Source organism: Mustelus asterias, chromosome 1 (assembly GCF_964213995.1).
Source record: "Mustelus asterias chromosome 1, sMusAst1.hap1.1, whole genome shotgun sequence".
Classification (NCBI taxonomy): domain Eukaryota; kingdom Metazoa; phylum Chordata; class Chondrichthyes; order Carcharhiniformes; family Triakidae; genus Mustelus; species Mustelus asterias.
In genome coordinates this window covers 148,207,987-148,233,880 of record NC_135801.1, presented here as the reverse complement: position 1 = coordinate 148,233,880, position 25,894 = coordinate 148,207,987, and the positions used below count along the sequence as shown (strand labels likewise).

Below are 25,894 nucleotides of genomic sequence, written 5' to 3'. Positions count from 1 at the left end.
TCTATTTCTGTCCGGGACTGACAATCACACTGGCTGGCCAATTAAGCACCAGCCAACATGAAACACAGTCAGATTGGTGCAGTGAAGCCGGTGGGGCCGGGACCGTGGCAGGTGCCGGGTCCAATGTAAACCCGGCAGGAGGTTTAAAGTTGACCGCGTCATATTGCAGAAGACATTGGAGGAAGCACAGGGAATGTGGTGGCACAGTGGTTAGCACTGCTGCCTCACAGCGTCACAAACCCAGGTTCAATTCCGGCCTCAGGTGACTGTCTTGTCTGGGATTTGCACGCTCTCCCCGTGGCTAAGTGAGTTTCCTCTGAGTGCTCCAGTTTCCTCCCACACTCCATTGTGTGGGCATTGGCGATGTCAAACTGTCTCTTAGAGGGATTCGCAGGATATTTGGAGTCATGGGGGTGGGGCCTGGGTGGGATTGTTGTCGGTGCAGGTTCGATGGGCCAGGTGGCCTCTCTCTGCACTGCAGGGATTTTATGATTCTCTTCAGAAACAATAGTAGCAGGACCCAGGGGCCACACCAGATGGGAGGGCATTTCAGATGGGCACTCAGCTCCCTGTTTTTTGATGACTGCCTACATGCACTCCTGGAGACAGTGAGTGCCAGGTGGGACTTACTGAAGCCACAGGATGGTCATCCTACCAGACCAAGAAGGCCTGTGTAGAGATTGCTTCCACGGTCAGCAGGCATGACATTGCACACTGCACATGAATACAGTGTTGGAAAAGGTTCAATGATCTGCGCTTGGCAGGGGTGAGCACCAAGTTGGCATGTTCCAGTGTGGAGAAGCCTGGAAGGGTGGCCGTCCTTAACAGTACTCAGGGTTGTAGGAATCAGAGTTACAGAAAGCATATCTGCCTGTGAGTGTTAAAGCTGGAAGATAAGATCAGAAATCCTGCGTCCGTCTGAGGGTCAGATGTGTGAAGAAATCAGGAACATGGTTCACGTTGGTGGAGGGGGAAAGGTGGGTGGTGGGAGAGCATGGTATGGTGTTCCAGGTGAAGAGTTGAGTCACGAATGGACCTTTGCACTTACAGGAGAAAAAAAGTCACAATGATGCTGAGAGCTCCGTAACTGGTGGTGGAATGGCCAACCTTGTCATTCTCACCAGCAATAAAGTAGGTGCCCTAGAACTCGAGTGTGAGCACAGAGGAATGTCCTCAGGTCACAGAGAGGCCGGTGTTTCAGAGGAAGGCCAGTGGAAAGAAGGAGGACAGGCGAAGATTGAAAAGAATGAAGGGCTGTCGCCTCCCTCATAAGGATTTTTGACTGAGAGTCCCCAGTGATTCAGCAATCAGCATGACGCCATTAATATCATTCAAACCCGGCTGTCTCGCAGGGACAGTGACTGTGTGATAATACTGATCGATTGTTTTCCTCCCTCAGATGAGCAGCCAAGACCCCCAGGACCCTCCATTAACACCAGAATAGGAGTTGATGACAGATGCACTGTATCACACTCTCTCACTGCAGCAAGTACCCGTGCAGATACTGGCACATCGCTGCGCAATAGCACATAGGCTCAGTTGGTAGTGTACAGTGGTGAGGGTACATCACAGTCTCATGAGCAACTGGTGGAGGCAGCAAGTGCCCAGGGCACTAACATTCAGAGGAGTACTGGTCCTCTGGCAGATGACCAGCCTCTGTAGTCCTCCATCAGACAGCAGATGCTAGATGTCCAGCAGGATGTGCGGGGAGATCTGGCAGAGATCCTTGCATGTCTGTGTGGCATGGTCTTTGTCATGGAGTCCATGTGGAGTATGAGCACCGAGCATCAAGCCTCCTCCATTGAAAGAGTGGCAAATCTCATGGAGAGGTAGCTCCAGGAGCAGAATCAAGGGTTCCTGGGGTTGCACTTGGACCTACAAACCCACACGCAGGTAACGACATCAGGAGGTTAGTGCCAGTATGAGAAATGGATGCGGCACCCAGTCCCTTTGCCAGGTACCCATCCATCAACATTGAACTGGGAGGTATAGATAGACCTCACGTTGGTGAATGAGCTGCCTGCCCTCTCATGGGGTTCCGGATGAGTGGCGGCAGCTCCCCTGCCCCTCTGTCAGTCACCGTTCCATCTTCTGCGACAACTGAGAAGTGCTGGGCTCTCCTTCCCAGGCGTCCAGAGAACAATTAACAAGGTCATCAGGGCTGACACGACAGCAGAGACAGCAATCTGGCTCCAATGCTGCTGCCAACGAGACGGGTGGGGTTGGGAGTACAAAGATTTATCACTCACCAGGTGTAAGTTTAAGGCACTGTGAACAAGGAAGGGGTTTTTAAAGATGACGTTAGTTGTTTTCCGCAACGCAATTTTTAAAAAATCTAATTATGTCAACCATTGTATGTTTTGACAAAGGGTCATCTGGACTCGAAACATCAGCTCTTTTCTCTCCTTACAGATGCTGCCAGACCTGCTGAGATTTTCCAGCATTTTCTCTTTTGGATTGTATGTTCTGTTTTTTTTTGATTGCATCTCTGTTTCAAGATAATTCAAGGCTTAGAGCGTGATCTTACCGGCCGTTCATGCCATGTTTCCGCTGCAGCAAGGTTGGAGAATTTGGCACAATTTCACTGTAGACATTCACTGTAGCGGGATGGGAAAATCCTACCGGAGTGAACAGCTGTAACACTCTGGCCTTAGTGTCAATGCCTTGACTGTTCTTCATGTTTTCCATCGGTACAGGCCCCATCAATGCCTTGTGAAGGGCAACAGGGACAGCAAACTTTATTACAGGGTTTGTGAGGCGACACTGGGGTCACGGCATTGTATTGTCTTGAAAGTGGCGGTGCTCTTGGGTTCTGAAGGAAGCCAAGCCCAGGCAGATGAGTTGAATCAAGACCTCCTGGTGTTCCTGCCTCCCTGAAGGTTCCTAATATCTGGCTCCTCAACTGCACCTTGTTCCTGCCCAGGCTCCACATCAGATCTATTTGCAGAGTCTTTGTCTGAGGCATTTGGATTTGCCTCGGTATTGTCATCCTTGAGTGGGGTTGCCTCTTGCCAGTGTCAGGTTGTTCAGAGCGCTGCAGACAACAATGATAAGTGGCACTCACTCTGGAGGGTTTTGCAAGGCTCCCCAGTCCAGAGCAGTCCAGACAGTGGAACCTCATCTTCTGTAACCCTATTTTCCTCTCAATCACCTTGTCGAGGCACGACACTGGTTGTAACTCTCTTCCGCCTCTGTCCTAAGGTGCCAGAGTGATATCATGAGTTCAATGGATACTCTTTGACACCCAGTCTTCCAGCTGAGCCAGAGCCACGGACATTCTTGGCACCTGGAAGGGTCGCAGAATGTATGCATCATAGGAGCTACCTAGCACCCTGCGCAGACTTGAAAAAATTATGTCCTGTGGCTGCATATAATTTGGATGTTCATGGATTGGCAACCCTTCCTATTAACAAAGACACCCGGCATGCTTCCAGGAGTCTTGCTAGCCACATGAGTGCAGTATGCAAGGGAAGCCTGCAATAGCTGTGAAGCCTCTGGCTTGTTCAGCCTAGCTGACTTGGTCCATCCTGTAATGAATGAATGAGCAAACCAGGGGAGGCAATGGTCTCGTGGTATTTTTGCTGGACTATTAATCCAGAAACTCAACTAATGTTCTGGGGACTCAGGTTCAAATCCCGCCTTGGCAGATGGTAGAATTTGAATTTAATTTTTTTAAAATCTGGAATTAAGAATCTACTGATAACCATGAAACCATTGTCGATTGTCAGAAAAATCTGATTCTCCAATGTCTTTTAGGGATGGAAATCTGCTGTCCTTACCCGGTAAGGTCTACATGTGACTCCAGAGCAATGTAGTTGATTCTCAACTGCCCTCCAAGGTTAACAAGGGATGGGCAATGAATGCTGGCCAACCAGCAATGCCCATGTCCCACGAATGAATTTTAAAAAACCTGTCTGAAGAGAATGTCAGTTACAGGCTTGATGCAATATGGGCAGCTGATTGGGAGATTCCACATAGATCCCCCCACTGACCATTGGAAAGATCCGGATGCATAAAAATTGAGGCCATTGTGACCTTCGGAACCACTGGCATTGGGTGCCCGCCCACGTAGTTAGAACATAGAACATAGAAAGCCACAGCACAAACAGGCCCTTCGGCCCACAAGATGCGCCGATCACATCCCCACCTCTAGGCCTATCTATAGCCCTCAATCCCATTAAATCCCATGTACTCATCCAGAAGTCTCTTAAAAGACCCCAACGAGTTTGCCTCCACCACCACCGACGTCAGCCGATTCCACTCACCCACCACCCTCTGAGTGAAAAACTTACCCCTGACATCCCCCCTGTACCTACCCCCCAGCACCTTAAACCTGTGTCCTCTCGTAGCAACCATTTCAGCCCTTGGAAATAGCCTCTGAGAGTCCACCCTATCCAGACCCCTCAACATCTTGTAAACCTCTATCAGGTCACCTCTCATCCTTCGTCTCTCCAGGGAGAAGAGACCAAGCTCCCTCAACCTATCCTCATAAGGCATGCCCCCCAATCCAGGCAACATCCTTGTAAATCTCCTCTGCACCCTTTCAATGGCTTCAACATCTTTCCTGTAATGAGGTGACCAGAACTGCGCGCAGTACTCCAAGTGGGGTCTAACCAGGGTCCTATAAAGCTGCAGCATTATCTCCCGACTCCTAAACTCAATCCCTCGATTAATGAAGGCTAGTACGCCATACGCCTTCTTGACCGCATCCTCCACCTGCGAGGCCGATTTAAGAGTCCTATGGACCCGGACCCCAAGGTCCTTCTGATCCTCTACACTGCTAAGAATGGTACCCTTCATTTTATACTGCTGCTCCATCCCATTGGATCTGCCAAAATGGATCACTACACACTTATCCGGGTTGAAGTCCATCTGCCACTTCTCCGCCCAGTCTTGCATTCTATCTATGTCTCGCTGCAACTTCTGACATCCCTCCAAACTATCCACAACACCACCTACCTTGGTGTCGTCAGCAAACTTACCAACCCATCCCTCCACTTCCTCATCCAGGTCATTTATGAAAATGACAAACAGCAAGGGTCCCAGAACAGATCCCTGGGGCACTCCACTGGTCACTGACCTCCATGCAGAGAAAGACCCCTCCACAGCCACTCTCTGCCTTCTGCAGGCAAGCCAGTTCTGGATCCACAAGGCAACAGCCCCTTGGATCCCATGCCCTCTCACTTTCTCAAGAAGTCTTGCATGGGGGACCTTATCGAACGCTTTGCTGAAGTCCATATAGACCACATCCACCGCTCTTCCTTCGTCAATGTGCTTGGTCACATTTTCAAAGAACTCAACCAGGCTCGTAAGGCACGACCTGCCCCTGACAAAGCCGTGCTGACTACTTTTGATCATACTAAACTTCTCTAGATGATCATAAATCCTGTCTCTCAGGATCCTCTCCATCAACTTACCAACCACTGAGGTTAGACTCACCGGTCGGTAATTTCCCGGGCTGTCCCTGTTCCCTTTCTTGAATATAGGGACCACATCCGCAATCCTCCAATCCTCCGGAACCTCTCCCGTCTCCATCGACGATGCAAAGATCATCGCCAAAGGCTCCGCAATCTCCTCCCTCGCCTCCCACAGTAACCTGGGGTACATCCCATCCGGTCCCGGCGACTTACCAACCTTGATGCCATTCAATAGTTCCAACACATCCTCTTTCTTTATGTCCACATGCTCGATCCTTTCTGTCCTCCGCAATCCAGCAGTACAACCACCCAGATCCCTTTCCACCGTGAATACCGAGGTAAAGTATTCATTAAGCACCTCCGCCATTTCTAACGGTTCCGCACAAACTTTTCCCCCTTCACCTTTTAAGGGTCCTATGCCTTCACATCTCATCCTTTTACTCTTGACATATTTGTAGAAAGCCTTGGGATTCTCCTTAATCTTACCCGCCAAGGTCTTCTCATGACCCCTTCTCGCTCTCCTAATTTCCTTCTTAAGCTCCTTCCTACATCGCGTATACTCCTCTAAATCCTTAACACCTCCTAGCTCTCTGAACCTTCTGTACGCCTCTCTTTTCTTATTTACCAGGTTCATCACAACCTTCGTGCACCACGGTTCCCGTACCCTACCAACACCCCCCTGTCTCATCGGAACGTTGTCATGCAGAGCTCCAGACAAACATTCCTTGAAAATCCTCCACTTTCCTTCGGTACTTTTCCCCAAGAATGCCTCCTTCCAATTTACCCGTCTAATTTCCTCCCTGATGACACTGTATTTCCCTTTACTCCAGAGAAACACTTTCCTAGCCTGCCTGACCCTATCTCTTTCCAATGCTATCGTGAAGGAGATAGAATTATGATCGCTATCCCCAAGATGCTCACCCACCGAGAGATCCTCCACCTGTCCAGGTTCATTAGCCAGCACCAGATCAAGAACAGCCTCTCCTCTAGTAGGCTTATCCACATACTGTGTCAGGAAACTCTCCTGGACACACCTAACAAACTCCTCTCCATCCAAACCCCTAGCCCTAGGGATATTCCAATCTATGTTTGGGAAATTAAAATCTCCCATCACGACAACTCTGTTATTCCTACATCTCTCCAGGATCTGTTTCCCCATCTGCTCCTCAACATCTCTGTTACTATTGGGCGGCCTATAGAAAACACCCAGCAAAGTTACCGACCCCTTCCTGTTCCTAACCTCCACCCACAGAGATTCCGTAGTCAGTCCCTCCACGGCGTCCACCTTCTCTACAGCCGTGACACTATCCCTGATCAACAGTGCCACTCCCCCCCCTCTCTTGCCTCCCTCCCTGTCCTTCCTGAAACATCTAAAACCCGGCACCTGAAGCACCCAGTCCTGTCCCTGAGACATCCAAGTCTCCGTAATGGCCACCACATCACAATTCGAAGCAGCAATCCACGCTCCAAGCTCATCCACTTTATTCACTACACTCCTGGCATTAAAATAGACACATCTCAGACCTTCAGCCTGAGCACTTCCCTTCTCCCTCACTCGTCTAACCTCCCTCTTACCCTGTCTACATTCCTTATCTATTTGCGAGCTAACCTCCTCGCTCTCAGTCCCCTCATTTCTATTCCCTCCCCCCAACCTTTCTAGTTTAAAGTCTCACCAGTAGCCTTAGCCAACCTTCCCGCCAGGATATTGGTCCCCCTGGGATTCAAGTGCCACCCGTCTTTTTTAAACAGGTCACACCTGCCCCTAAAGAGGTCCCAATGATCCAAGTACCCAAATCCTTGTCCCTTGCTCCAGTCCCTCAGCCACGCATTAATTCTCCACCGATTCCTGTTCTCACTCTCCCGCGGCACAGGCAGCAATCCCGAGATTACTACCTTTGCATTCCTCTTTCTCAGCTGTCTACCCAACTCCCTATATTCTCTTTTCATGACCCCTTCCCTCTTCCTACCGATGTCAGCAGTACCTATATGCATCACGACCTTGGGCTCCTCTCCCTCCCCCTTCAGGATTTCTGGGACTCGACCAGAGACATCCCGGACCCCTGCACCAGGGAGGCAAACCACCATCCGAGAGTCCCGTCTGTGTCCGCAAAAACGCCTACCTGACCCTCTCACCGTAGTTGAAGGCAATCTCTGACCCAATCATTTAGGACAGTCATGGTATCCTTCAAGAGGGCAAGCTTCCTGAGGTACTGGACCTCAGATATGTTGAGATAGTTGGCTGATTGTCTATAGACTCTGGCAGCAGGATAGTGGCATCTTCTGCTGTGCCATCCAACTTGCTCTCCCTGCAGGCCCAGTACCCCCAGTGCCTATGCCTCGCCACTCATGGGTTTCTCTCTGTGATGCTGCCTGTGAGCACCTGGCCTCCTATCCATTTGGCCCCCCTCTTCCTCAGAGGAGGAGGTGCCCTCAATCAAGTGCACAATCCTCATCTGCAGAAATGCAGATGACACTGCCCCGTGCACTGAGAGCTGGAAGGGGCAGAAATGCTCCAACAGAGTGACAAGGAAAAGAGTCATCAAAAATGCTAACAAAGGAGGTGTAAAATCTCAAGTCTAAAGCAACAACAAACTCTCACCTAAACTCGTCACAACTCACACAGCCAATGTGCCAGCTTGCCGTAATCCTGACCTTGGATGAGACAGATGAAAAGATGGGATGGCCACCTGCCTGTGTTACCCATGTGCTGACCTTGGAATTACACAGACTACCTAAAATCCTAGTCAAAGGCACTTTTAATTGCCTTAGCATGTTTATTAATTGTAGGCGGGTGCACTTCTGACTCCTGCGTGTGCCTACTGAAGTATCCAAGACTGCTCAACATCCCGCGCAGTTTTACGCTCTTCCAGATCTGGTGTGTACCTGCAAACACTGTGTAAAACTCAGGTCACTGTGTTAATGTACCTTGTGTATGGTGGATGATTTGAAGAATCCAACAAGGACTAACATCTCAAGCTGGAAGCTCCCCCAACCCTCACGTTTACGGGGCTAAGGTTTCCTTCCAGGAAGAAAATATTGCACAAGGGATGTCAGGGATCATCCTAATGCAGTTGAAATCTGTGTGCTTTCCTCGATTTAAAAGTCTTTGATGTTACTAATCAAGATAATAGACATTCAACTGGAAGGATGTAATTACTATTAGTGGATGTGTCGGGGCTCAATAGCTTTACTTTTGCCATCAGGAGCTCCCAGATTAAGTGCCAAGTAGATAAAATTGAAACATATACTTCTGCCTTCTCTATCCGACTGATGATTAACCCCGCAGTTGTTCTGAATGATTAAAAAAAATCAGGCCTCAAGGTAAAGCACCAGATAACAGAATAGTTATCGTTATTGGTCAGAATTTTACCATCCTGCCCACTATGGGAATTGAAGCATATGAGGGGTGGACCATGGAAAGGTCCGTTGACCTCGGGCGGGATTTTCCGGTTTCAGGGCGAGCGAGGCTGGATAATCTCGCCCATTGTCTTTCCAGTGCTGGTGCTTGATCCAAATGCTCACAGTGCCATGAGTCATGTAATTTAAATGATGAACTCACTTTTTCAGGAATCACAGAGAGTTTCATGTTCCATCTCTGGTTTAGCATTTTACAGCCATTAAGCCATTCCTGCGGGTGTTCTGGTTTATTCCCACTGCCCAAAGATGTGGGAGTTAGGTGGATTGGCCATGCTAAATTGCCCTTAGTGTCAGGGGGACAAGCTCGGGTTAATACATAGGGTTATGGGGATAGAGTCTGGGTGGGATTGTGGTCGGTGCAAACTCAATGGGCCCAATGGCCTCCATCTGTACTGTAGGGATTCTATGAGCCTATGAACAGACCTGGAACAAGATATTGGTCACAATTGTGCTTGTGTACAAAAGAGATATTGGGGCTGATTTTGGTCTGCCCATGTAAAACCAGCCTTCCAAATGGATGTCCGCGCAGGCTGGTGAGGAGTGGGACAGAGTGGACGTGATATTTTGGTGTAACACTGCTAATGTTTTTTTTCAGATAACATCTGTAATAAGGACAGAATGTCAAAAAAATTCTGCCTCACCTTGAGGAAACTGGGTCGATGCTCAATGCCGACCATACGGGTCCAGTGTTGCCACACGTGCCAGAAAATTAACATCGCCACATGGAGGAGAGGAACCAGGCGAGGTTTGAGCCAAAGAGCTGCTCCGGATTCATGAACGATATTGGAGTTCGTATTACAAACGAAGGAATCCCACCCTCCTTTAAGCATGATTTCGAATGATTCTCTTACCTTCAATATGGTGCTATTTAAACCTGCATTGATCAATTGATCAAGTCATTGCTTGGTTCACAAAAGGAAATAATTACTAATGCAGACAGAACTGCCAGGTGCAATTTTGTTTCATCAGATAAAGAGTCTGAATGCACATTGATTTTCCAATTTAGTCAGTTCTTTAATCGTTGCAAGCTCCATTAGTTTGCATCAAAGAAAACAACTTTTTCACTTCAACACCGATAGGAGACTATTATCTTAATTACAGAAATGTCAGCGTGCAGGAAAACTACTTTTCAGCTCGGCAGGTTTAACCTTAAAAACTAGGGCACTGGAAGTTAAGTATTGAAACCACTGCACTTGATATGAAAACAATCTCCCAGGTCGCTTCATTTTTCTTAATAGAACCTTCTAGTGATAACGCACAGACATCTGGCGCGGTTGCTGCACTTCAATTGAGAATTAACTTTCCTCCCCATGGCAGACATCTAAAGTGGCCATATACACATCTAGACATCTGGCAACCATAACATTTCCCCAGTAAACACTTCTCCAGCTGCTGCACTTAATTAAGGTACAATTTGAATTTGCACATCTATCAATTACTGAGTCCAAGCCCTCAAGGTCAGGGATGGGGAGCACTGCCTGCATGCTTCACTTTGCTTTGCCAATCTAGGTAATCGGTTACCAATCATAATAACTGGCAAATTAAACACCTCCACATCACAAGACACAGAGGTAGATTGGAAATACAACATTTATTGAAAATAAAGACACTTTCACTGCAAACTTCAGATGGGTAGTGACCGTTTTAGTGATGCTAAGTTTGGCCTTCGTGGTTCAAAATGGCGGCTGTGGCACTTACACATACTTCTGTAATTCCACTGGGTATCATTTTGGTGAGGTTAAGTGTGTGGGTAATAAATATCGACCACAGGGATACAGAGTAAGTGGATCATGACATCAATCAACATACATGTAGGAGGGAATAAACAAGGAGTCTTTGAGTCCATGTCAGCTTCAGTAAATCGGTTTAATTTCCATATGCATGAGGGAGAATCAGCCCGGACCCAGTGAAGTCCAGTCTGTATCTAGGCTGATTCTGAAGATACAAAGGCTGTACACATTACTTACACTGTTCTCTGGGGTCTGGAGTATTGTAATACAGGATATCATTGATACGAATAGCTTGAATTGATTGTAGTTGATCACATTAGGCAGGTCTAATGTCCTGGGTACTTCACGTTAATCGGTTGTGTCCGGTTATCCTTGTCTGTCTGTTTTGTGATACAAAAGCGATGTGTGTGATAAATAGGTTTCGATGATGTGATTACCATCCCATCTCCCAGTTTCTAGGAACAATGGCTTCTCTAGACTCAGTGGAGCCTTGCTAATCAGTATCGACCCTGCATTGTTCTCCAAGGCCTTGAGATGATCTCACCTGTAAAGTAACTGTGTTGGCATTCGGAGATGTTAATTGGGTAATAACACTGATTTGAATCCAGTGCTGCTATTTTGGAACTCACTACTCCAACCAATGGCCTGCCGTAGTCACATATGGCTGAGCATGTGTTCAACAGCAGGGAAAGGTCCCAGCCTCCTCCACCAGTGCTGTCGATTAGGAACATCAACCGCTTTCAGATTAGTTCCTGTTTGTTCTCCACTGGTTGTTGCTGAAATTATAGACATGTCTTGTGGTTCCTAGAGTTCTTTCAAAGCTGCTGAAGTAGGGAATTGTTTGACATGCGCTGAATTACCTGGTCCTAACATTAGGAATTCTGCGCAAACCAGTAACTCCCAAACATCAGTGCCATGATTTCCATTCCCATTGGACTGTCACAAGACAGAGAGAATAAATGGAGGCCACACAGAGCAGGAAAAGTCAGAAAAGGGAGGAGGCAAAGGGAGAAAAGTGTTCTCAGCAAAAGACTATATCTGCCCAGGTTGTTCAGGGAGTGCCTCTCTTACTTGGACCTCAGCGAGGAACCATGTGTTTGACATCTGTGTTTCCCTCAGGATGTAAGCCTCAGAGCAGGGCAAAAACTCAGTTGCAAGTGAGTGTGAAGGTGATCGTGTCCATGAACTTTGTGCACCTCACTCCATAAAGGCTGGAGCAGGAGATTTTTGCAACATCTCCCAGCTTACTGTCCACTATTGTGGTATCGTCATAGTGCCATTGTTGCTGAACCAGTAATCCAGCAACCCAGCGTAATGTTCTGGAGTCCCGGGTTCAAATCCCATCACGGCAGATGGTGAAATTTGAATTCAATAAAAAAATCTGGAATTAAAAGTCGAATGATGACCATTGTCAACTGTTGTAAAAACACATCTGGTTCACTAATGTCTTTTAGGGAAGGAAATCTGCCATCCTTACCTGGTCTGGCCTACATGTGACTCCAGTCCCACAGCAACGTGGTTAACTCTTAAATGCCCTCAGGGATGGGCAACAAATGCTGGCCCAACTTTTTGTTGCTATCTTCTTGCTTTTCCATTTGTTGCTCTTCTATCACTGCCAGGTGGCACTTCTTAAGGTATCTGAAAGGAAAAAGGCAGAAAGGTGAAGTTATGATGAGAGGAGGGAGGGAGGGAAATCAAGAGCTGCGTGCACACATCATCTGCCGCTTGCAAATCAGCAGAGAGTGGGAGGAGGGGGATGTGAGAAGAAGGATCAGATAGCGTAAGTACAGGCAGGTTCAGTGGTTTCAGCACTACCAATGACCACAACCATAGCAATGGAGTCTGCAATAATGGAAGGTATTGTCTCTTCTTTGGGGTTTTAAGGACACAGTAAGAAGTTTAACAACACCAGGTTAAAGTCCAACAGGTTTATTTGGTAGCAAATACCATTAGCTTTCGGAGCGCTGCTCCTTCGTCAGATGGAGTGGAAATGTGCTTTAAGGACAAACAGTCATCCTGTCACCACGGGGTGAGGTATTGCTGCTTCTGATTTTTATGACACCTGGTCTCACTAGACAGAGGGAGGTGTGTTAGTGAGTGTTGTGAAATGTGTTTGTGTAATGTGGCTGTCGTGGTTGAATAGCTGGAAGTGTGCGCACGCTGTAAGATGTTGGTGTGAGGTTTGCAGCAGTGCTGAGAGGGTGTGGTGAGGCTAAGATAGTTAAGTGTAATAGAGATTAGAAAGTGAGTGATGGTGGTGTTGTACCCTGAGCAGCGTGTGAAGCTAGTGGGATATGGCATTTTGAAATACTTGCCTTGACCTTGACCCTGCATGCAAGTGAAGCTTTCTCGAAGTGAATCCAGATCCTCGGAGTAGAATCCTAGCAATGGTCGCCATACCACAGCCATTTGGTTCCCACCGGCTTCAGGGGGTGGGGTGCAATACAGAGTTGATTAAAATGTAGCACAGTGCCCTCTGGAACAACATCACAAGTACTGCAGTTTTTATGTTCATTATATAGAGAGACTGTCCCTCAATTGTTACCCAGTTCAACTCTAGACTGGCTGCGTTCCGAATATTGTGCACGATTAAATGATAGTTGGAAATGTTATAATGATCCATTTTCTTAAAAAAGAAAGGCTAGTTAAGTTTTCTGTGGTTATTGCCTGTGGGCCTCTCAGCAGTTTTACAGCTATTCCTACTTCCCTCTTTTTTGTGTTGTGTTGGGAAACAAGGGGGATTTAAATGATCATACACTTTGGGCAGAGGATGGCCCTCAGCTCAGGACGGAGAAAGAAATCAGCCTTCCCCTCTCCAGCTGCCAGTTAAAAACACAAATGTTTGGACCGAAGGACACTCACTATGCGAAGAATGATCTCAGGAGAGGGGGTTACTAACTCAAGAATGGAAGATGCCTCACGAACAACAATCCAAGGTAAGTTTTCAGATATGGCGTGGAGAAATTTGGCAAAGGAAAAGGAAATCTGGAAACATCATTAGCAAATCGAATATTTCATACCTTAAGGTGCACGCAATTTTAACAAACGTTAGTGGGTAATTTTGAGAAGGTTTGCCCTTGCACAGTGCCTGTCCATCAGCAGAGCATGCTGAGAGATCTGATAAATTATGTCTTTACTCACCATCGCTACAAAATGACTGTCACTGGTTGTTTGGACTGGTCTCTGGGAAAAGCAGTCACCGTCACCTAGGTGCGAAGTGGTGCTATTGAATGATGGTGCTATATTTGTAAACAACAGCTTATCTGACTTTTATGAATGTGTTGCTGGTCAGCACATTAGATTTGAGCGTATTTTGCCTGCTGGTAAAAATGAACGCCAAACCCTTCTAGTTTTACTACTTTAAAAATAAATAGCAGAAGACTTTTAAAGGCTATTTACTCTTGCATTTAACATATTGATATCACCGTGACGCCAGCTTATCAAGGCGTCCCATAAGCTTGCTACGCAATATTCACAGGGCACACAAATCCGTGCATTAAATGCATAGTGGGTGCTAAGCAGTGATGCCACTAGGATTTTAATAAAAACATATCAGTTCATGTGTCAAACTTTCATTGAAATCATTGATTTTACAAAAACGTGCGTTCTCAATGGAGTCACCCTGCTGAGAGCACTTGCAGGGAGTTTAATCATGCATTTTCCACAATTTTCCATCCATTACGGAATGTCATTCAATGGATTCAATCACATCTACTTGAATTGAGAAATAAAATCGGTACAATTCAGTTTTTTTCGCACTTTTGAACTGAAGTTCTGATTGGAAGACGTAACCTGCACGACACTGGGGTGAAAATAGCAGTTGCAGATGTAACTTCACAAGCCATTTGAGGAGGTGACTATAGTAGCACACAAGATCAAAATGTGTACGTTTAAGTGCAGATTTTCTATTGAGTATTCATACAATGTATTATCAGTACATTAGTCTGCGACAACACTGCTATGATTTATAGTTTTTCCTTCCATCAGAACAGCATGGACATGAATCCAAGGTGCATGCAAAAAAAATCAAATATTTTATGGAAAAATGTGTTTACATCATGTCCCTACAAAATATTATTAATGCTCATTTCGAACAATACCTACTGTACTTTTGTTACAATGTATCATGTAAAACATTTATATGCTGTACAATGATCATTAGCAAATCCATTGTTATACTGACTTTGCGATCGCTTTTGATGTGCAAAACTTAAATAAATAATCAGAGCAAAATACTGTAGGTGTTGGAAATTTAACATACGGACGGAAAATGCTGGATAACTTGGCAGGTCAGGCAGACCCGTGGAGGTAGAGGTTTACATTTCAGTTCTGTGGCCTTTTGTCAGAACTCAAAAACAACTATTTAGATTTTGTCTTATCGTTCTATTCATTGAATAATTCCATTTGTTTCTATCTGTATTAACTGCAGTATCTGGCTCCAAAGAAATAGCAATGCGAAGCCAACTGTGATTTAAAAATTAATAATTACAGTAATTACAGAATTACAGCAATTATAGTGCTGCAAAAAATGTCCACAGTTGCTATGGATAACTGCCAGTGTACTTATTATTTCTGTTGTTGCCAGAGGTTCGATCACTTCTGCCTGGAATTAAATTTTAAAAATCAGAAATACCCAATCTCTGCAAAATCCAAATTTCCGCTGTTTAGCATTAAACTTGATTGATAACATGCCAGTGAAGCATCTTAGTTAATTTTAACATGTCATGAGGGCTATATAAGATGCAGGTTGCTGTTACATATGTGAACTCTCTTGTACGAAGGTAAGTTTACCCCTGCTGTAGTAATACGTTATTCCCAGCAGCTTCTGGATCATGAATATGGGGCTCAGACTGAAAAGAATGACAAGTGCTGCTGAGAGAAACAACATAGGAGAACGTGGAAAGGTTCAGAAGAGATTACACTGGAAGAATCTAAAAGAACACCATCAGTTTTAAGGACAGATTGTCACAGGGAGCTGTCTTTAAAGTAACACAGTAAGAAGTTTAATAACACCAGGTTAAAGTCCAACAGGTTTATTTGGTAGCAAAAGCCACACAAGCTTTCGGAGCTCCAAGCCCCTTCTTCAGGTGAGTGGGAATTCTGTTCACAAACATATAAAGACACAGACTCAATTTACATGAATAATGGTTGGAATGCGAATATTTACAGCTAATCAAGTCTTTAAGATACAAAGAACGTGAGTGGAGGAAAGGATGTCCCGAGGCATGGTACATTGGGGAAACTATGCAGACGCTGCAACAACGGATGAATGAACACCACTCGACAATCACCAGGCAAGACTGTTCTCTTCCTGTTGGGGAGCACTTCAGCAGTCACGGGCATTCGGCCTCTGATATTCGGGTAAGCGTTCTCCAAGGCAGCCTTCACGACACACGACAGCGCAGAGTCGCTGAGCAGAAACTGATAGCCAAGTTCCACACACATGAGGACGGCCTCAACCGGGATATTGGGTTCATGTCACACTATTTGTAACCCCCACAGCTTGCCTGGACCTGCAAAGTTTCACTGGCTGTCTTGTCTGGAGACAATACACATCTTTTTAGCCTGTCTTGATGCTCTCTCCACTCACGTTCTTTGTATCTTAAAGACTTGATTAGTTGTAAATATTCGCATTCCAACCATTATTCATGTAAATTGAGTCTGTGTCTTTATATGCCCTATTTGTGAACAGAATTCCCACTCACCTGAAGAAGGGGCTTGGAGCTCCGAAAGCTTGTGTGGATTTTGCTACCAAATAAACCTGTTGGACTTTAACCTGGTGTTGTTAAACTTCTTACTGTGTTTACCCCAGTCCAACGCCGGCATCTCCACATCATGACTTTAAAGTAACACACAGCCTGGTGCAGTTATAATTGCAAATCAAAGAATTAAACAGCTTGGATGTTGGCCTTTCGTTGGAAATTAATTACAATGGTAATATTTTCCAGGCACAGACAAATATGGTGAGAAAATGTACAGGAAAGTATGGCGATCGAGCTGGCCAGCAAACGGGAGTATGGCAGTTCGGGACCACTGCACATGCTCAGAGTTCCTGAACTGTCAGACTCTGGCGTGAATAGCACCACCGCACCCTCCCCCCCCACAATCTTTTAATAATATTCACGAGTGTGACCTCTGCATTGCACAGAGTGGGAAGATTCGAGTCTGAACTCCCATTGAAAAAACAATCGTGATTTACACCACACTTCTCGCCAATTCAGCATTTTTGGGAGAACCGGGCAAACTCTCATTAAAGGAGTCTACAGTAACAAGGTATATTAATAACACAATATCATCACTGTTAGTTTTCTATGCCCTTAAAGACTGCAGGCTAGCATGTATTGAAGGGGGGGACTCGTGAAAGTGCTGTGACCTTTTAGGAAAAAAGGAGTCACAATACCCAGGAGCAAGGATGAACTGGAGGTGATATCCCTAACCTGTTGTCACTAAGTCCAGTAAGAAGTCTCACAACACCAGGTTAAAGTCCAACAGGTTTATTTGGTAGCAAATACGATAAGCTTTCGGAGCAATGCTCCTTCGTCAGATGGAGTGGTCTCTGTTCTCAAACAGGGCACAGACACAGAAATCAAATTACAGAATACTGATTAGAATGCAAATCTCGATTTGCATTTGCATTCTAATCAGTATTCTGTAATTTGATTTCTGTGTCTGTGCCCTGTTTGAGAACAGAGACCACTCCATCTGACGAAGGAGCATTGCTCCGAAAGCTTATGGTATTTGCTACCAAATAAACCTGTTGGACTTTAACCTGGTGTTGTGAGACTTCTTACTGTGCTTACCCCAGTCCAACGCCGGCATCTCCACATCGTCACTAAGTCAGACAGAGGAGCAGATTCTTCATGGGGTCAGGAGTTAATGTTGAGGCCATTCCTTCCTGTCCGTGCACCACTGTGGTACAAACCTTGTTGGGTTTAATCTTCTTATTGAACTTTTCTCTAGCACTTTCATACAACCACTTGCTGGACCATTGCAGAGGGCAGTTAAAGATCAACATCCTTGTTGGGGATCTGTTCACAAATACAGATCACACTGCGTAAAGAAACTAAAAGAAAATGCTGGAAAATCTTTGACAAAGGGTCGCCTGGACTCAAAATGTCAGCTCTTTTCTCTCCTTACAGATGCTGTCAGACCTGCTGAGATTTTCCAGCATTTCTCTTTTGGTTTCAGATTCCAGTAATTTGCTTTTATAACTGCGTAAAAACATCAGGTTCCCTTCCTAAAAGGACATTTGTGAACGTTTGGTTTTTGAAACAACCTAATAGCTTCATAGCCTTAATTTGTTGGGATCAAATCCCAAATTGCCATGGCGACATTATGAACTTGCATCTCAAGTTCATTCATACAGAACTTGAACATTGCTGAAAAGGGAGGCACGTTTCTGAAGCTTTTGTCTTACACTAATCAGGACAAATGCCATGATGTGGAGATGCCAGCGTTGGACTGGGGCGGGCACAGTAAGAGTAATTCTGCCATTGCTGATATTCAACTAGTGGTGAGCTTGTTGGGAACTTTCCATGCAAGGAGATATACAAGCAAGTCTGATCTATGGGGAGGGTGGTGGGCCATCAGGAAGACTGCCCCCCTGAGCGCCACCCACCCAGCCCTTTCCACCAAATTAAAGTCCAACAGGTTTATTTGGAATCACGAGCTTTCAGCTGCTCCTTCGTCAGGTGAGGACAAATGCAAAAATACCAAATTTCAAATGATCACAAGATATACTCCAGGCGAAAGGATGCTAATGGCTGCACCTCCCCAGTCTTGCGGAAATCCAGAGCCAAAGAGCTGTCAGGCAATCAGAGAATAGCAGTTTTTTTTCCATTCCTGACACTGCCAAAGGTAGCAATGGCTGCTGCCAGTAATACACTTGGGCCTTCATCAGACTTTATCATAGGATCCCAAGGTAAGTGACAGTGGGCTTCAGAACCTGGGGAAAGGTTGCTGGTGAGGGGAAGTAGATTTGGTGAAATGGGCTGGGTGGGTGGCGCTCAGGGGGGCAGTCCTTCCTGATGCCCCACCACCCTCCCCATAGATCAGACTTGCTTGTATATCTCCTTGCATGGCAAGTCCCCAACAAGCTCACCACTAGTTGAATATCAGCAATGGCAGAATAAGACTGTTACATAGGCATTAGTTGGCCACTTAAAGGCTTCAATTCACATCAGGGAATGGCCATGTGCAAAGAGCAGGTCAGAAGCTAGGAATATTGTGGCGAGTAACTCACTTCCTGACTCCCCAAAGCCTATCCACCATCTACAAGGCACAAGTCAGGAGTGTGATAGAATACTCTCCATTTGCCTGGATGGGTGCAGCTCCAACAACACTCAAGAAGCTTGACACCATCCAGGACAAAGCAGCCGCTTGATTGGCACCACATCTACAAACATTCAATCCCTCCACCACCGACGCTCAGTAGCAGCAATGTGTACTATCTACAAGATGCACTGCAGCAATTCGCCAAAGATCCTTAGACAGCGCCTTCCAAACCCATGACCACTTCCATTTAGAAGGACAAGGGGAACACCACCACCTGCAAGTTCCCCTCCAAGCCACTCACCATCCTGACTTGGAAATATATCACTATTCCTTCGCAGTTGCTGTGTCAAAATCCTGGAATTCCCTCCCTAACGGCATTGTGGGTCAACCCACAGAACATGGACTGCAGCGATTCAAGAAGGCAGCTCACCACCACCTTCTCAAGGGCAACTAGGGGTGGGTAATAAATGCTGGCCAGCCAGCGATGCCCATGTTCCATGAATGAATTTAAAAAAACCTTCCTGTCCTAGAATTAATTGGAACAGGGATGAGGAGGTGGTATGAGTCCATCCTACACACCTTCCTGCATGATAACACAGCCCCCTCTTTCCAAAGTCACCTCCATAAGGTTATCAAATTCCACCCATGATAGGGCGGCACGGTAGCACAGTGGTTAGCACTGCTGCTTCACAGCTCCAGGGACCTGGGTTCGATTCCCGGCTTGGGTCACTGTGTGGAATTTGCACATTCTTCTCGTGTCTGTGTGGGTTTTCTCCAGGTGCTCCAGTTTCCTCCCACAGTCCAAAGATGTGCGGGTTAGGTTGATTGGCCATGCTAAAAATTGCCCCTTAGAGTCCTGAGATGTGTAGGTTAGAGGGATTAGCGGGTAAACTTGTAGGGATATGGGGCTGGGGCCTGGGTGGGATTGTGGTCGGTGCAGACTCGATGGGCCAAATGGCCTCTTTCTGCACTGTAGAGTTTCTATGATCTCAAGACTAGGGACGAGACCTTACCGCCCTTCTGTAGGAGGCTAGGTGTTGGAAGGCCTCATAGAATGAGAGTGGAAGGTGCTGTGAGAGGAGCCCAAAGTCTTACCTCTTCCACGGGATATTCTCACTGGCGACAAAGGCAGTGACGTATCTGCCCATTAACCAGAGGCAGATGCCCAATTGACCTAATTTATTTCACAGTTAATGTCTACTTTCCATATGTGGTGACTTCCAGGTAAATCATTTGGTCTCTCAGCAAGTTCCTGAGGCTGCGCGGGTGGGGAGGGGGCCTTCCTTAATGAATGCACCTTGGTTCACAGAACAGCCTTCAGAGGCAATGGGCCTGTGGCTATGACTCTGCCCTGGAAAATCTACCTTTTGATCTCTAGGGCCTGCCTGGCACATTAAATAAAACAACTTACCTGACGTTCTGGAACATCTCAACATGGAGGTGCCCTCTTCTTCCTGCAGCCTCGGAAGTGGTGACCTCTATTAACGATGCTATCAAATCTGCAGAGCTGCTGGTCCTCTCAGCTCTGGGAAGCAGGCCAATATCCTCGACTGGACAGCGGCCCTGGCAGCAGCCAGTCAGGTGCTAATATCCTATCCAAGAATCCCATTGTAGTCCACACAATCTAATGTCCACTCTCAGTCCCAATGGCAGACGGGGATTTGGGAAAAATTCAAACCAAGATGTTTGCTATGAGGGACTAAAATAAGAAGAAATGTCTTCACCCAGTGTGGTGGGCACCGTTGATGTTCTGCCCAGAGGGCTGTGTAATTTTCAGTCAGTCCATCCATTAAAAACTAAAAGTTGACACATTTATTGGGCACTAGTGGAATCAATGGAAGTGGGATAGTGTGGCAAAGTGTAATTGATGTTCAGAATCGAGGGATGGTATGATCTAGTCTTGTTCCTATTTTTGTTCTTTTTATGTACCTGCAATGTATCCTTGTTGCAATTACTCTGTCTTCAATAATGAATTGACACAGAAGTTCACAGCATCAACTCTCAATCATCAAAATATTGATTTTACCATTTTGTTAGCACCAGGGATCTCATGGGAAATACAATATTCTAAAGTTGCTGGTTATTATTACATTGCTCTCACTGGTGTAAAAGCATTGAGCCAACAACAATTTCTTGGCTGATGTCAACATAATGTAGAATGGTACATCGAAAAAAACATCCTTTGTGAAAAAATAACTAAACATAGTTTTCTCTTATTCATATTTCATGGAGCCTTTACTGGCTGAAATAAAAACCAAAAACACTAGTTAAACTCAGCAGCATCTGTGGAGAGAGAAACAGTTAATGTTGCAAATCCATATAACCCTTCTCCAGATCTGAAAAAGGATAGAAATGTGGAATTATAAAAGTGGTGGACAACCTGCAGCTCAGGGGCCACATGTGGTCCATTTGCGTTCTGAGTGTGGCCCACAAGACATTTTGTTGATCATTGCCCACACGCAGGGTACATTCCGCTGATTTCCGTCTGCGCAGTTTTTTCTTGCCGGTATGGCTGAAGTGATATGCACGTAAAGCCACGGTGGCACAATGGTTAGCATTGCTGCCTCACAGCCCCAGGGACCCGGGTTTGATTCCAGCCTTGGGTGACTGTCTGTCTGGAGTTTACACATTCTTCCTCTGTGTAGACTTCCTCTGGGTGTTCTGGTTTTCTCCCACTGTGGAGATGCCGGCATTGGACTGGGGTAAATACAGTAAGAAGTTTAACAACACCAGGTTAAAGTCCAACAGGTTTATTTGGTAGCAAAAGCCACACAAGCTTTCGGAGTTCCAAACCCCTTCTTCAGGTGAGTTGCCATATGTCAAAATGCTTTATAATAGGAAAGACCACTTGAAGAAGGGACTTGGAGCTCCAAAAGCTTGTGTGGCTTTTGCTACCAAATAAACCTGTTGGACTTTAACCTGGTGTTGTTAAACTTCTTACTGTGTTTCTCCCACTGCCCAAGGATGTGCAGGTTAGATTGATTGACCAGGCTAAATTGCCCCTTAGTGTCCCAAAATATATAGATCAGAGGATTAGTGGGTAAATACGTGGGGTTACAGGGATAAGGTGTGGGCCTGGGTATGATGCTGTGTCAGATGGTTGGTGGAGATTCAATGGACCGAATGGCCTCCTTCTGAACTGTAGGGATCCTATGGATTCTAAGTGAGGTGTGTGCTGATTGCACGCAGCGTTGACTGTCAGGGCCATGTGCTCCCTCTGTGTCCAATCAAAGCGTAATTATTTTTTTCCCATTTGAAGTTGATGACAGTTCTATTAATATATGAATGATTAAACATTTTCTATAACTTCTTGTCAAATATTCAGTGCCTGTTAAATGCATTTGAACTTATTCATGGGGTCATGGTTAGTGACCAAGCCTCATTTCAATCATACGGCCCACTGAGGTGAAGGAGGACTACTCATGCAGCCCAATCACTATCCTAGGTTGCCCAGTACTGAATTATATACTTGGAGAGGAGGGTGGGCAGAATAGAAAGTCTGTGATAGATCGAATCTAAGGAGAGATTGCCAAAGATGTCATGGACATGAGACAAAGGGGCTGTTAATGGTGCCATTAGGGACTGAAGAGTGCTGATAGTGGCAAAAGTAGGCTGGCAGAATGTATTAATTGGAAAATAGAGGTCAGTGCTCTGTGGGAGCAAAACTGAACAGCATGGGACAGTGGCCATGTGGGGGAGGGGTGGGTTTTGTTGGGACAAGCCGGGGAACTGACTAACAGAAGACAAAAGGGGGAAGTGAAAATGGCGGGGAAAGGTCACAGCCTAAAGGTGTTGAATTCAGTATTGAGTTCAGAAGGCTCTCATGAGCCTAATCGGAAGATGTTGTTCTTCCAGTTTACAATGGGCATCACTGGAGCATTGCAGCAGGCCAAGGACAGAAAGTTAATCTGACAAAACACATGAATAAGCTTACCAATTATATATCATTCAAAGACATGAGGCACTTGAATCTTTCCTATTATAAAGCATTTTGACATATGGCAACTGTTTATTAAATTCACTCCTAATGGACTTTCTTCATTATTGCTATGGAAAGAATTGAATGAGATAGGCAGATGTAATTTTAACAGGTCAGATTTAAGGAGGCATCATTCTATTTGAAGTAAATTCTTCAGGTCGCTGAATTAATTGCAATGTGTTTCCAATGTGCTGCTTCGCTGCAACATAAAAATCATGTTTGGCCAGAGGAATCCTGAAAAATCTGTGTTTTAAATTCACCAGCAATTCTCCAATGATAATTATTAAACAATAGGAATAGAGGCATGTTAGAACTTATAATATGTTATTTGCATAATTAACAATGAAATGCAGAAAACATAATTAAACATAATCCACAACTCTCTACAATTTGAGCAATTATGACATGTATTACTTGCATCCATAAACACAAAGAACAACATATGACCTTCTTCCATATTTTAAAATAATAAAGCAGAGTTCAAAGTTTGTATAATATTCAGTGTTCTGTTCAAAGCGATAGCTGTGAGACAGAGAATAAGTCTTGTTTAGGGCAAGAGGTTCCATCATTTTAAATATTTGAAACACTGCATTAATGAGCAAAGGACCCTGAGATTGCACTTTGAACTAGATTTGAGCTGTTTTGGAGCAGCACCATTTTTGTTTTAAATAATGCTAACAATTTTGGAGACCTCTAATGCATTTGCTGCAAATTAGAAAGGAAATCAGAGAAAAAGCATATGGCATTGTATTTTCCCATCCCTGTAATGATGAGCTTGGAGTCATGGAAGCCTGGAAGATAGGGGGAACCATGATAGGGTGGTTTCCTGGCAAATACCCTCGACCACCATCCTGGGTGGTTGGATGCAGGGGGAGAGTGACAGCCTGGCTGTGCCAGCCTGGGATCCTGATAGTGTCAGTCTGGCACCCTGGCACTACCTACTGGTAGTAAGGGGAGGTGGGGGCCTGCGTACTCTACAATTGGAGTGGCAATTGACTGGGGAGGCCAGCGATTGGCTAGGGAGACCAGCGACAGAGGATGGGGGTAGGGGGGTGATTTCCAGGGTGGGGGAGGGGGGGCGGGGGGGGTAGATGGGAGAGTGACAGATCTCTCAGCGTTCTGTGTACGCTTGTACACATACTTGTACACAACCTCCCATGCACAAAGCCATGCTGCCTATCGCGAAAAAGTCCACATTTTCCGAATGTGAGTAAATCCTGTCCAAAAGAATCCTCTCCAATAATTTCCCTACCACTGGCAAAAGGTCCACTGGTCTGTAATTCCCTGGATTATCCCTATTGCCCTTCTTAAACAAAGAAAAAACATTAGCTATTCTCCAATCCTCTGGGACCTCTCCTGCGACAAAAGAGGATACAAAGATTTTGTTCAAGACCCCAACAGTTCACTCCCTCACCTCCCTCAGTATTCTGGGATGGATCCCATCAGATTTCCGAGGAATTGTCTACTTTAATGCTTTTCAAAACACTCAACACCTCCTTCATTATATCAACACATCCCTCTCTATTCTCACCATCCACCATGTCCTCTTTTGTGAATAACGATGCAAAATATTCATTAAGAAACTCACTCAGTTCCTCCGGTTCCACACATAAATCCCCTCCTTTGTTCTTGAGTAGACCTACCTTTTCCCTAGCTACCTTCTTGCTCCTTATATTCATATAAAATGCTTTGGGATTTTCCTTAATTCTGTTGGTCAAGGACATTTCATGGCCCCTTTTAGCCCTCCTAATTCCTTGTTTACGTTCTTTCTTGCTTTCTTTATTTCCTTCGAGAGCTCCGTCTGTCTTCAGTTTCCTCAAACTTATGTTCATCTTGTCCACATGGACATTAATCAAATACCAAATGAATTACATTCATTTCAATGAGATAAACACAGGCAGGCTCCACAACAGAAAGACATCCAAACTAAGACAGAGTAGGCTTAAGGCACAATTCAGAAAGATATCAATAAGCTTGCAGAATGGGGGTGTAATTGGCAAACTAACTTCAATATAAATAAGTGTGAGGTGGTACATTTGCACAGAAACAATAGGAAGGCCACATACTCCTCAGCTAAAAGGTGTTTAATGATAACTGTCATAGCTGACCTCACCCGTTAGGTTGTCATGGAAAGAAGAGATCACATTAAACAGCTTCGGCGGGCAGCCAATTTTCTTCAGCTGCTTAAACATCGAATGCTTTGCTGAGATCAATGATTTCTCTTGCAGCTGACGGACTGAGAAGATCATGTCCGTTGTGAATCTGCCAACTCGGAGATTTGGGGAGATGTGTTCAGCCATGATATGAGGTCTGACAAGGGCAACACAGCCCTATACAGTCGTGGGACTGGAACAACATACAGCCGGCAGAAAGAAAAAGCTGAATGTTTTCCACCATCGCTGCCTCAGATTTGTCATCAGCATTTCTTTTCTGGACAAGGTCACGAACCTGGAGGTCCTGGAAAGTACTAATTGCATCAGTGTACATTTTTTGCTGAGCCAAAGATATCTGTGCTCAGCCACGTTCATCGTATGAACAATGTCAAGTTGCTGGGGTGTGTAGGAATGATGACAAAGGACCACAGCTTAAACGGTTTACTGTAAAATCTTCAGCAGTTTTTACACAACATGCCTGTAGCCACATTGTTGAGAACTCACATGTTAATTGCACTCGTGATTCCAAATAAATCTGTTGGACTTTAACCTGGTGTTGTGAGACTCCTTACTGTGTCCATCCCAGTCCAAAGCCGGCATCTCCACATCATGTGTGACCATGAAAGGTCTAGGACCTCATAGCAGTGCAGTGGTTCTTTGGTTTGATGAAGCTTGAGAGTGTTGCATGGCCACTTTCCTCTCTATGTCACTGTACATTGAGGACCAGTTACTTTGCCCTACACTGTTTCTTCCACCGCAGGTGTCCCAGGTGGAGTTGCTGGGTATAATACTTCTGCAGAGAGCTGGGCTGATGAACCTCTGGCCATGCCGTCTTGCACGGTTAACTCCTCTTGCACGGCGTAAAGAGTATGGAGCTCATGGGGAAGCTCTTTTGACACCATGGGCCATTCTTTCACAGTGACA

The 25,894-nt window shown here is 45.5% G+C and overlaps 1 protein-coding gene across 1 annotated transcript in view; it reads left to right on the top strand.

Moving 5' to 3' along the window:
• LOC144498747 (A disintegrin and metalloproteinase with thrombospondin motifs 12-like) overlaps positions 1 to 10,453 on the top strand; it is a 557,508-nt gene extending 547,055 nt beyond the window's left edge. Inside the window, exon 24 of the mRNA XM_078220368.1 lies at positions 9,430 to 10,453. Coding sequence (XP_078076494.1) covers positions 9,430 to 9,611 — 182 coding nt within the window. The 3' untranslated portion in view covers positions 9,612 to 10,453. The remainder of the gene's footprint in view (positions 1 to 9,429) is intronic.
• The last annotated feature ends 15,441 nt before the right edge of the window (positions 10,454 to 25,894 follow it).